The sequence below is a fragment of the Scyliorhinus torazame genome, chromosome 4 (assembly GCF_047496885.1).
Source record: "Scyliorhinus torazame isolate Kashiwa2021f chromosome 4, sScyTor2.1, whole genome shotgun sequence".
NCBI classification, from domain to species: Eukaryota; Metazoa; Chordata; class Chondrichthyes; order Carcharhiniformes; family Scyliorhinidae; genus Scyliorhinus; species Scyliorhinus torazame.
Window position 1 is genome coordinate 222,233,585 of NC_092710.1, and position 13,396 is coordinate 222,246,980.

The window sequence follows — 13,396 nt, forward strand, 5'->3', positions numbered from 1 at the left end:
GTTGTTGAAACTAATTATAATAATCTTTATTGTCACAAGTAGGCTTACATTAACACTGCAGTGAAGTTACTGTGAAAAGCCACGAGTCGCCACATTCCGGCGCTTGTTCGGGTACACAGAGGGAGAAGTTATGGTGTTTTGAGCCAGGGTTCCATTCCAGGATCTTCCTATCTAATTATAACAACAACTGGGATCATCACAACACATTCAGGTGTTAAACAGGCACCTACATGTCCCATATGACAGGCAGAGTGCATGAAAATAGAAGCATGCTCCTCGCCAAATTGGTACAGGTTTCTGTACAGGGTTCAGGCCTGTATCAGGAACAGAAACATGGAAAGGCAGTGGCATAGTGGTTTTGTCACCATTAATCCAGTGACCCAGGGTAATGCTCTCGGGATGTGAGTTCAAATCCCATCATGGCAGATGGTAAAAGATTAATTTCATAAAAATCTAGAATTTAGAAGTATAATGATGATCACAAAATCATTGTCAATTGCTGTAAACGCCCATCTAGTTCACTCGTCATTTAGGGAAGGAAGTCTGCCATCCTTACTGGCCTGGCCTACATGCGACCCGGGACCTATATCATTGTGGTTGACTCTGAACTACCCTTTGGAGATGGTATGGCAAGTCAGTCAGTTCAAACGTAATTAGGGATGGGCAATAAATTCTGGTACAGCCAACACTGCCTCATCCCATGAATGAATTAAAAAAAAAAAAATTAGTTATTTTGCATATGCAAATGGAGGTCCTGCTTGCTTTCACAAAAGGACATGAAAGATGTTGTGGTATTAGCCAAAGAACAGCCGGAGATTTATGCTATTCTGGCTAATATTTATTCCTCAAATAATATAACATTAAAATAAATTTGGTCATTTACCTCATTGATGTTTGCAAGACCGAAATGATTGGTCTGTTTTCCTGTATTCTAGCAGTCACTACAGTTCTTCAAACTAGCTCACAAAATCGGTTGGGATGCCCCAAGGTCAAGAAAGACTCTTTGTAAAAGGAATTGTTTTCTGAAAAGCGAATGACAAAGGGTTGTCAGTACAGATGAATTTATAATTTAATGTTTTAGGTGAAGCATTGATTGTAATTTGTTTCGTTATTTGTTAGGCTTGCCACTTTGTCCTGAATTGACAAGGGATCGAATTCCAAAAACTAGAGATGTAAGTCACTTCCTTTCAATTGTTGGGACAGTCATACGTACCGGAATGGTGAAGGTGCTGGAGTTTGACCACGAGTACACGTGTAACAAATGCCGACACATCTTCACGGTGACTGCAGACTTTGAACAGCATTACACCATCTGCCGCCCTACATCCTGCCTTAATCCAGAAGGTTGCAACTCAGTGAAATTTACATGTCTATCTGGGTCTTCGTCCTCTCCTGCGAGTTGTAGAGACTACCAAGAAATCAAAATTCAGGAACAGGTGATGTATAAAAACAGCACTTTTCATTGCCTTTAATATTAATTCTGAGTTAACAAATATTTTGCTCAGTGAGGTGCAGTATAATATTTGTAATTATGGTTCACAGTGCCTTTCTTGAATCTGAAAGCAAATGCTCATAACCTTTGGAGTTGAGTCAGATGGCCCAAATTCAAATTATTTACATTGGGCTGGATTTCTGTTGAGTCAGGGTGACTGGAGCCATTTAAAAATGGCCAGGGTACTCGATTCCAGGATTGATTTGGATACGATTAAGAAGTGCTTGAAGGCACGCACACAGTGGGACACAGGTATGCTACGCCCAGGTTTCCATTTTCGTTTTAATGGATGGAAATTCATTGCCAGAGTCCTTGCAATTTTCTGACACGTGCAGCTTGCAGAAAGCATCATTCATCTACCGGCTGAGTCAATTTGGCCCTTGGGTCTCAAGCCTCTGCCATCCTCTGAGAAAGATTTGTGACTGCTGAAGATAGAAGAATGTAGGAAAAGAAAAATAAATAACTCCAACTAATTCACTTATTTTGTTTGCAGTTGTATTGAGTACATGCCATTACTTCATGCCAATTGTTAACAAAATTAGCCCAAACGACAGAGTAAGGGTCCGGGACCTGTGTGAATGGGGCAAGCAATAGTAACTAATCAGATTGAAGAAGCATTGTAGGCCATGCAGTATAGGTTAGAATATTTCATTCAATGTTAAATCATGTACAGAAAGGGAAAGAAAGGGATTAATGGAGAGAGAGAAATATGCAAAGAAAAGGCAAAAGCATTTGAATTATTTCTTTGAAAATCTCCAATAATAATCAAAATGTGAAGGAGTAATTCTCAGCAATTATCATTGTCAGAGCTTATTTGGCAGCACTGTTATTTTTTTTTAAAAAATCATCTGCACCTGAAACAACAAGTTTTTCCTGGAGCATTTCAGAATTGTAAATTCCCGTGCAGAATTCCATATGTGTGAACAAAGAACAAAGAAAAGTACAGCACAGGAACAGGCCCTTCGGTCCTCCAAGCCCGTGCCGACCATGCTGCCCGACTAAACTACAATCTTCTACACTTCCTGGGTCCGAATCCCTCTATTCCTATCCTTTTCATGTATTTGTCAAGATGCCCCTTAAATGTCACTATCGTCCCTGCTTCCACCACCTCCTCTGGCAGCAAGTTCCAGGCACCCACTACCCTCTGTGTAAAAAAACTTGCCTCGTACATCTACTCTCAACCTTGCCCCTCGCACCTTAAACCTATGCCCCCAAGTAATTGACCCCTCTACCCTGGGGAAAAGCCTCTGATTATCCACTCTGTCTATGCTCCTCATAATTTTGTAGACCTCTATCAGGTCGCCTCTCAACCTCCGTCGTTCCAGTGAGAACAAACCGAGTTTATTCAACCGCTCCTCATAGCTAATGCCCTCCATACCAGGCAACATTCTGGTAAATCTCTTCTGCACCCTCTCTAAAGCCTCCACATCCTTCTGGTAGTGTGGCGACCAGAATTGAACACTATACTCCAAGTGTGGTCTAACTAAGGTTCAATACAGCTGCAACATGACTTGCCAATTCTTATACTCAATGCCCCGGCCAATGAAGGCAAGCATGCCGTATGCCTTCTTGACTACCTTCTCCACCTGTGTTGCCTCTTTCAGTGACCTGTGGACCTGTACACCTAGATCTCTCTGACTTTCAATACTCTTGAGGGTTCTACCATTCACTGTATATTCCCTACCTGCATTCGACCTTCCAAAATGCATTACCTCACATTTTTGTTGAGTACATGGCATTTGAATGCCAAGCCTCTTGGCAAGACACCAGGATATTCTCTGTAAATTCTCTGGTGGAACAGGGCATCTCGGACAGCAACTTACTGAGTTCCAATTTTAACTGTATCAGTACGGATGCTGGAAGTTGCTGGAAGAATATGAGGTAATATCAAACTTGTACATTACCTGTATAGAAAAGATGTAAAAACACTGGAAAATTGTTGCATACATTTACCATGACTAAACTGGAATGAATGAATACAATTATAATAATAACTATAGCTTATTGTCACAAATAGGTTTCAATTAAGTTACTGTGAAAAGCCCCTAGTCGCTACATTCCGGCGCCTGGTCGGGTAGGCCGGTTCGGGAATTGAACCCGCGCTGCTGGCATTGTTCTGCATTACAAGCCAGCTATTTAGCCCACTGTGCTAAACCAGGCCCTAGTTTACATTTTGTCTGAGAAATCGTATCAAATTAAAACAAGCTAAACATTCAAATTAATGCTGAATTAACAATTTATGTATCCACTATCACTCCAATTTACGCGATGCATCATAAGAGTTTGGGTCTGGGCAGCACGATAGCACAAGTGATTCGCACTGTGGCTTCACAGCGCCAGGGTACAGGTTCGATTCCCTACTGGGTCACTGTCTATGTGGAGTCTGCACATTCTCCCAGTGTCTGCGTGGGTTTCCTCCGGGTGCTCCGGTTTACTCCCACAGTCCAAAGACGTGCAGGTTAGGTGGATTGGCCATGATAAAATTGCCCTTAGTGATCAAAAAAGGTTAGGAGGGGTTATTGGGTTACGGGGATAGGGTGGAAGTGAGGGCTTAAGTGGGTCGGTGCACGGGTTATTTTTAAACAAAATAGTTGTCTGAAGTAGGGATGTGTTAATATGTATGTGAAATGAACAGGAGACCAAAATTAGACATGTATTCAGGACAGCTGTTTGCATTATTCTTTACATACCTGTCTTGGTTCAATATTAGGTTCAGAGGCTGTCTGTGGGAAGCATACCTCGATCTTTGTTGGTTGTACTGGAAGATGACCTTGTGGACACTTGCAAATCTGGTAAGTGTTGCATGCAACGGTCAGGAGCCAATCTGTGACTAATGAAATCATACCGATCCCTCTCCAGTCTCCATAGATGCAGCCTGAAAATGTTCCTTGATTAAAACTTAAAATCATTTCAATAATGTGCTATTATTTTGTTCAACACAGTTCAATAGTTTGCATCTATAATTTCCTCCAATGTCAGGCTATTCTAATTTTACAAGAAGCATCCTTAAAATCATTGTTTTTATGTAGTTCCCAAAGACAACATTATAAACTGGGCCTGATGTATTTCACAAGAATGTGTTTTAAATTAGAAGAGGGAGAACTATTGTCAAACGTTGTTCAGTATTAAAATTGAGATTTATCTTAACGCAGAAATGAGCATGAATAGTAAATGGCTTTTGATGAATGTGTTTCGTATTTGTGATCTGGTTGAGGCAAGATTGCAGGCGATAATATAGGGAGAACACACTGACCATCTTTAAGTAATATTCTGGGATGTATCGGCTGAACAGACAGATTGCATAATGTCTTACCTAAAGGAATGCACCTCCGACAAAGTGGCATTTCCTCAGTACTGGAAAATCAGCTTTGTTTATCTGCTTTAATCCAGCAGTGGGATTTGAATTAATACCATTTTGGCTCACAGACGTGAATGCAGAGACCTCTTGGGCAGGATTCTCCAGTCCGCTGCAATGAATTGGCGATTTGGCTGAGTGCCAAATTCTCCGTCCCCGCTACCAGTCGTAGCGGGATGGACTCGCAACAGATAATCCCAGCTCTTATGATGCATCGCGTAAATTGGAGTGATAGTGGACACATAAATTCTTAATTCAGTGTTAATTTGAATGTTTAGCTTTTTTTAATTTGACACAATTGCTCGGACAAAATGTAATTTTTTTGAATCTTTTATTAGTTGTGGTGAAAATTTTGGAAGCACAGAAATAACAAACTATGGGTGCTCAAAATCTGTAAGATTTGCAATGCTATTGAAGGTATTACACATTGCAGTGCTACAAATGTCAAAGGAAAAGAATGAAACAACTTGGAGATCATGCAGACAATTTTCATGTAGGGCCCATAATGGGGACAAAGCAGGTGCGTTGGCCTGTCTGAATGAGCCCGAGCCTTTTTCGGGGCTCAGGCCTCTTTTCCATGCCACAGGTAGACTTGCTGCTTGGAGAGATAGGAAATTAACAGGCTCTCATGCTGAGCTGGCTCAGTTTGTCCTGATTGGATGAATGAAGAGATTCTTCAATGGGATAACTGTGGGAAGAGATGCTTGGGGAGAAGAGGTTGAAGAAAAAGGGTTGGGGGTGCAGATTGGAAGAGCAAGCATACTGCTCCTGGCTCCACCAGAAGGAAAGGGCGTTTTCTGAGGTACCACCACTATCCCTATAAGACTGCTGATTGGGCTATTTGAGTGCAGAGCACATGCATCTGAAAAATGGCAGTTCGGATCCAATAACTGGCATGGGATCCCAATTGTCATATCTAAGCATTTTCAGGCAGGTGGATTGCTTGCCTGTTTACTGTTCCATCATCAGGAGATGGGAGCATTTTTGCATCAGACAGGATTCTCCCTTCATACACCCGGGCTTCAATTTTCAATTGCTGGCTTATATGAGTGGCTGGAATTTGTCAATCACCCCCTATGCTTAGGAACCTTAAAACTCCTAAAGTTGAATAAAGTGCTGTTTCGCCTCCCCCCCCCCCCCCCCCCCACTTCCCGATGCCATATCACCCCCGACCCTCCCCATTCTGGCGCCGTTTCCCCCTTCCAGGTGCCCTTTTCCCCTTCCCGTCCACCCTGTTCCGTCCCTTTCCATGCTGGTTCAATCTTAACCGTATCCCAATTATTTTATTTAAACAAGCTATATACATGCACTTCATTTCCATGATAACATTAATTACTGATAATGTCTAACCACCAGCTAAATGCTCATTCATCTATAATAATATAAGTCAATTGATAAATCAAAATGTTTGTTGTTGTTTTTTAATGGTTTTATTCCCACTAGATTTTTGTTTAATTTCAAGTAGTGTTTTTCCCCCTTTTCCTCAATTCTGTCTTTCCATGTCTTGCAATCCCACAGGACCCACCACAAGTACAGGTTTGGGAGAGATATCAGGATCATTTTTGTGACTTGAAATGGGGGAGGAATAAAATCAGACACAAGCTATTGTACAATTTGACCCATCTTCAAGTATTGAGTGGGAGGAAGCATTATAACAACCTGACGAAGACCAGGAACCTTTGTTCATAGTTCATAGAATTTACAGTGCAGAAGGAGGCCATTCGGCCCATTGAGTCTGCACCGGCTCTTGGAAAGAGCACCCTACCCAAGGTCCACACCTCTACCTTATCCCCATAACCCAGTAACCCCACCCAACACTAAGGGCAATTTTGGGCACTATGGGCAATTTCGCATGGCCAATCCACCTAACCCGCACATCTTTGGACTGTGGGAGGAAACCGGAGCACCCGGAGGAAACCCACGCGCACACGGGGAGAACGTGCAGACTCCGCACAGACAGTGACCCAAGCCGGGAATCGAACCTGGGACACTGGAGCTGTGAAGCAATTGTGCTATCCACAATGCTACCGTGCTGCCCCCATGTGATTGTGGCAACATTTCAATATCTTGCACTCTTATTATATTGTAATGTCAACCTTTGAAGATTTCACTTGTAATTGGGTGGCACAGTAGCACAGTGGTTAGCACTGTTGCTTCACAGCTCCAGGATCCCAGGTTTGATTCCCGGCTTGGGTCACTGTCTGTGCGGAGTCTGCACGTTCTGTGTCTGCGTGGGTATCCTCCGGGTGCTCCAGTTTCCTCCCACAAGTCCCAAAAGACGTGCTTGTTAGGTGAATTGGACATTCTGAATTATCCCTCTGTGCACCCGAACAGGCACCGGAATGTGGCGATTAGGGATTTTTCACAGGAACTTCATTGCAGTGTCAATGTAAGCCTGCTTGTGACAATAAAGATTATTTAAAAAGATAATTGTGATCACCATTTCAGCGTTGGATGCCTCTTTTATTGTATGAAATTCCAGTGAAGACAACTATTTATCACTTTTATAGAACAACATTATATGACTGTTAAAGTAATACATGGGGCAGCATTTTCCTGCGGGCTTTGGCCCCTGTCATCGGGTATAACTGGGCAGCCTGAGCCTTCACTTGTTGGCGAGATCAGATCAGCAATCTTTCCATTGGCAGCCTCCTGTTCAGCCACCTCTGCACCAAGGTTGGTTGGTGATCTGTTGATGCTGCCATCTCAATCAGAGGGCTGGGCTTAGTTCTGAAGTCTTAGCAGACTTCGGGAGAGATGGTCACTGCTGTGGCAGGTTGGGCACAATGGATGGATGTGCCCTCAGAGGCATAAAATCATATAATTAAATCTGAGGGGAGAAACTGGTAGGTCCCTTGGAGCAGAGGGGAAAGAAATCCCTCCGTGGATCATTTGGGCCATTACTGCAGCCTTTCTTGCTCATAGCCCAGGGGCTTGAAGTCTCTAACTTTGATGGCCACCGGGTAGCCTGATGTAGGCAGCCTCCCTCCATTGAGCTGTGGCCTTTGAACATGACGAGGTGTGCTTCAGCAAGGTCTCAAAGTCGTCTTAATTGGGCATTATCCAGTGTAACTGACTGCAAGCTTCCATGGTCCCCAGTAGCAGGAAACTGCCTGGGAATTCTCTCCATACAGCTCCTACTCACCCCCACCTAATTTTCACAGCCCCCCCTCCCTCCTCCAAGCCCACCACCGGGGGGGGGGGGGGGGGGGGGCAGGAAAATTTAGCCCAAAAGGTTTTGTATTGAACGTACCCTGGAGATATCTTTTCTGACTTTCCCATAGGAAATGTGGTGCATACAGGTCCCCACAGTGAATTCCCTAACCTGTTTGTACTGTAAGCAAAATTGACAGAGGCAAAGCACTTCTCCATAGAAAGTGGTTACAAATTGGAAGTTGAATCACTCTGAGCCATATTTGTGTAGCATCAGCAGACCTAAAACAGAAAAGGAGAAAACAATTTAAGTACAAGAGGAATTGATTGACTTTATAGTAGGCTCTATTTTATGTTTAACTCTTTCAATGTTCTATTTTATTCAAAGTAGAATAAGACATGGTGTTGGAAATTAGACTGGCTAACCGGACTAGACAGATTATAGAATCACAGAATTTAAAGTGCAGAAGGAGGCCATTCGGCCCATTGAAATTGCACCGGACCTTGGAAAGAGCACCCTACCTAAGCCCATACCCCTGTAACCCAGTAACCCCACCCAACCCAACTTTTTTGGACCCAAAGGGCAATTTATCACGGTCAATCCACCTAACCTGCACATCTTTGGACTGTGGGAGGAAACCGGAGCACCCGGAGGAAACCCACGCAGATACGAGGAGAACGTGCAAACTCCACACAGATAGTGACCCAAGCTGGGAATTGAAGCTGGGACGCTGGAGCTGTGAAGAAACTGTGCTAACCACTGTGCTGCCGTACCGTGCAACTCATTATGATAATATCAACGTTCATCTAAACAAGTAGAGACCATAAGGAATAATAAACCAGCATATTGAAGCAGTTGAAATTCTTCAAATGTTACACAGTTGATAATTAAATCTTTGAAATCATTACAGAAGGCTATGAGTGAGATTTTATGATTATTGTCTTGAAATTAATGACACATTGGTCAGCTGGATTAAAAAGCAAGCAGAAAATGAACGAGGACATGTATGAATAGTTCTGTCAAGAGAGGTGGAGTGACGTTTGAACTCCGCAGGATTCTGTTATGTCTCTTCTGTTCAGCCGATTCATGAATAATATAGGAGGAGCATCTTTGTAATGTAAGATCTGCACATGGTGCCAAACTAGATGGCTAATTTACAAGCAAAACACATTGCAAGCATTTATAGTGATTTGAGTTAATTGAAAAGATGAGTTATGAACTAGAAGATTTGCTTTGATCTGAACAGATGTAAGGCAGTAAATGCTGGAATAAAATATCGTGAAATATGTACATAGTTAATTAGTATGAAAATATTTTTGCTGAATTTATGTAAATACAACATGCAAAAATATTGCTGGTATATAAGCGCTATACTGAACAGACAATTCCATTTGTCCATTGTAAATTTTAAAACATGCATTTTCTACATATTTCAGGGGCTATGGGGTGAGAGGTGGGTTACTGGGATTAGTTTTGGATTGCTCTAGGAAAATGCTATACAATGGAACAAATGGCCACTTCAAGGACTGTTAACTACAGATTATTAAAATAGTTTGTTTATATTACTGGGACAGAAAATAACTAGCTGTCACATACTTACAAAAGAGGCAAATGATGCATGTCGGAATAGTAATAGCGTAAGAAATCGGGAAGAGTATCCCAAATGCAGGAGAAAGACTAAGGCTGAGATAAGGAAGGCTAACATGAAGCATGAGGAAAAGATGTCAGGCTGCGCTAAAACAAATAGTAAAATATTCTTCAAACATATTAATATCAAAAGATTAGTGAATGATCGAGCGGGGCCCATAAGGGACAGGTAGGGTATGCTGCTCACTAAAGTAGAGGTTATGGCAGAGGTACTAATTGAGTACTTTACTTTTGTCCTTACCATATTAGAAGATGGTGACAAAGCCTGTGGCTATGCAGAGCTAGGTCGCATATTCAGTAGCTCCCGCTTAGAACGGACTTTTGGGTTCTTTTACAGGGCCCCCACGGCATTTGTTTGACATTTCCCGGTGTGGGAAGAAGACTGCAGCATTCCCCTGACAGTGTCCCCCAGGAATGTTATGTCTTTTGGCTACCAGACCCGGCAGAAACAGTAAAAGATTTGGCTGCAACAGGATAAACAGGGCCTCTTCCAGCATGCAGGCGGGGGAAGGGCAAGCTTAAAGCTGCAATCTGACTTGACTCTATCAAAGGTGAATTCTAGCAGCAGAGGGAACAATTGTGAAAAGATCTACCAAGGCCATTGAAGAAGCAGGGACGAGGCTTCCGGTGGCGGCCATGGAGGAGTAGGTCGCGCATTCGGCAGCTCCCGTCTGGAACGGACTCCCAGACCTTTTTCAGGAGTTTCCATAGACTTTTTGGGGCAGACTGGTGAAGCGAACACTGCCAAAAGGATTCCCTCTCGACTTCCGGTTGCGGCTATGCGGAGCTAAGCCGCACGATTCGGCAGCTCCCCCTACCACGGACCTTCGGGCTCGTTAGAGGAGCCCCAACGGAACTTGTTTTTTTTTTTTTTGAAGCAGCCCGTGGGGCAGGGAAGAGAGAGATCCCCCTCCAACTTCTATGAAACGGACCAGAAGTGTAACGGCCAAAGGAGTGGCACTGGAGCAATGGGAGAAGAGAGGGGAAGAAAACAAAATGGCGGCAGCCAGGGACAAAGGGGAGCTGCAGGAGTTCATCAAACGCTGCTTCGAGGAGCTGCGCAAGGAGATGTTGGCGCCTATGCTTTCGGCAATTGAAGGACTCGGGATCACCCAGAAGGCCCACGAAGCTAAGATCCAGGAGGTACAGAAAAGAGTCAGGCAGAACGAGGTCGAGCTCGTGGGCCTGGCGGTGAGAGTGGAGCAGAACGAGGCGCTACACAAGAGGTGGGCGGGAAGACTCGAAGACCTGGAGAACAGATCGAGGAGAAAGAATCTGCGAATCCTGGGTCTCCCTGAGGGAGTGGAGGGGGCTGATGCCGGGGCTGCACTGGCCGAAAGGGAATGGGATACAGAAGAGGTGGTCGGGACGGGAGTCCCCCCTCTGGGGGACTGGAGGGTGAGGGATCCAGATAGCCAGGAGTTGGGGGACCCTACATAAACTGAATCTGACGAGTTTGTTGGCGCAAATGGAGGAGGATTTCAAAAGATGGGACATGTTACCGCTCTCGCTGGCGGATAGAGTGCAGTCGGTCAAAATGGTGGTCCTTCCGAGGTTTCTGTTTGTGTTTCAGTGCCTTCCCATCGTGATCACTAAGGCCTTTTTTAAGAGAGTAGGCAGGAGTATTATGGGGTTTGTGTGGGCGAATAAGACCCCGAGAGTAAGGAGAGGGTTCCTGGAACGCAGTAGGGACCGAGGAGGGTTGGCGCTGCCAAACCTGGGGAGCTACTACTGGGCAGCAAATGTGGCGATGATCCGCAAGTGGGTTATGGAGGGAGAGGGGGCGGCATGGAAGAGGATGGAGATGGCGTCCTGTAAAGGAACGAGCCTGGGGGCGTTGGTGACGGCACCGCTGCCGCTCTCGCCGACAAAGTATATCACGGGCCCGGTGGTGGTGGCAACGCTAAGGATCTGGGGCCAGTGGAGATGGCACCGGTCTGCAATGGGAGCATCGGTGTGGTCCCCAATCAGGGGTAACCACCGGTTTGTCCCGGGGAAGATGGACGGGGGGTTCCAGAGCTGGCATCAGGCGGGGATTGGAAGAATGGGGGACCTGTTCGTCGACGGGACGTTTGCGAGCCTAGGGGCACTGGAGGAGAAATTTGAGTTACCCCCGGGAAATGCCTTTAGATATATGCAGGTGAGGGCTTTTGTGAGGCGACAGGTGAGGGAATTCCCGTTGCTCCCGGCACAAGAAGTTCAAGATAGAGTGATCTCGGGTGTATAGGTTGGGGAGGGCAAGGTGTCGGAAATACACCAGGAGTTGAAAGAAGAGGGGGAAGCGCTGGTAGAAGAGTTGAAGGGTAAATGGGAGGAGGAGCTGGGGGAGGAGATCGAGGAAGGTCTGTGGGCTGATGCCCTAGGTAGGGTTAATTCCTCCTCCTCGTGTGCCAGGCTCAGCCTGATACAATTTAAGGTGGTCCACAGAGCGCACTTGACGGGGGCGAGGTTGAGTAGGTTCTTTGGGGTAGAGGACAGATGTGGAAAGTGCACAGGGAGCCCGGCGAACCATGTCCATATGTTTTGGTCATGCCCGGCACTGGAGGGGTTCTGGAGAGGAGTGGCGGGAGCAATATTTCAGGTGGTGAAAGTCCGGGTCAAGCCAAGCTGGGGACTAGCAATATTTGGAGTAGTGGACGAACCGGGAGTGCAGGAGGCGAAAGGGGCCGGCATTCTGGCCTTTGCGTCCCTAGTAGCCCGGCGAAGGATCTTGCTAATGTGGAAGGAGGCGAAGCCCCCCAGCCTGGAGGCCTGGATAAATGATATGGCTGGGTTCATAAAGTTGGAGAGGATTAAGTTCGCCTTGAGAGGGTCTGCGCAGGGGTTCTACAGGCGGTGGCAACCGTTCCTAGACTATCTTGCGGAGGAAGGTTGGTCAGCAGCAGCAGCAACCTTGGGGGGGTGGTGGAGGGGACGTCCTGGGAGGAGGGGGGGGGGGGGGGGGGGAGGGAAAAGGGGGACTGCCTGGGAGGGTGGATGAGCAAGAGATAACATGAAGGGTTGGGGAAACTGGCACGTATGGGTGAGGGCCAGTATACGAGGCTGTGTAAATATATCATTTGGCCATGTATATATCTTGCTCTGCGCGATTTCTCGGTTTTTTTTGTTACGGGGGCGGGGGGTTATTGTCTGTAAGGGAGAAAAATTGTGTTAAAAAACTTTAATGAATATATTTTTTAAAAAAGAAAATGTGAGTGTTGAGCAACTGAGCAGTATAGTGATAGATGAAGAAGGGGTACTAACTAGGCTGACAGCACTCCAGGTAGAGAAGTCGCCATGCTCGGGTGGGGTGCATTCTAGATTGCTGTGAGAGGTAAAAGGAGAAAATTGTGGAGCCAGAAATGTTTCCAGGCCTATGTGAACACCGGATTAGTCCTGGGGGACTAGAGGATTGTAAATGCAACACCTTTTAAGAAGGGGGCAAAGAATAACGCAGGAAACTACAGGTATGTCAGCGTGACATCAATAGTGGGAAAACTGATGGAGGCCATGATACGGAATGAGATAAGTATACACTTTAGAGAAAAATAAATTAATACTAAACAGTCAACATGGTTTTGTCAAGTGCAGGTCATGTCTGACAAATTTAATTGAGTTCTTTGACGAGGTGACACAGGCGGCGGATGACAGTAGTGCTATGAATGGTGTACATTTGGACTTTCAGGAAGCATTTGATACGATGCCACACAGCAGATTAGCAAATTAGAAGTGTTTGGGATTGATGGGTCCTTGGCAGCATGGAATACAG

The 13,396-nt window shown here is 45.3% G+C and overlaps 1 protein-coding gene across 5 annotated transcripts in view; it reads left to right on the forward strand.

Moving 5' to 3' along the window:
* mcm9 (minichromosome maintenance 9 homologous recombination repair factor) overlaps positions 1-13,396 on the forward strand; it is a 76,673-nt gene that overhangs the window by 8,046 nt on the left and 55,231 nt on the right. For all 5 annotated transcript variants that reach the window (XM_072499382.1, XM_072499383.1, XM_072499384.1 and 2 more), the window contains 2 exons: positions 1,120-1,436; positions 4,203-4,284. In XM_072499382.1, coding sequence (XP_072355483.1) covers positions 1,120-1,436; positions 4,203-4,284 — 399 coding nt within the window. The remainder of the gene's footprint in view (positions 1-1,119; positions 1,437-4,202; positions 4,285-13,396) is intronic.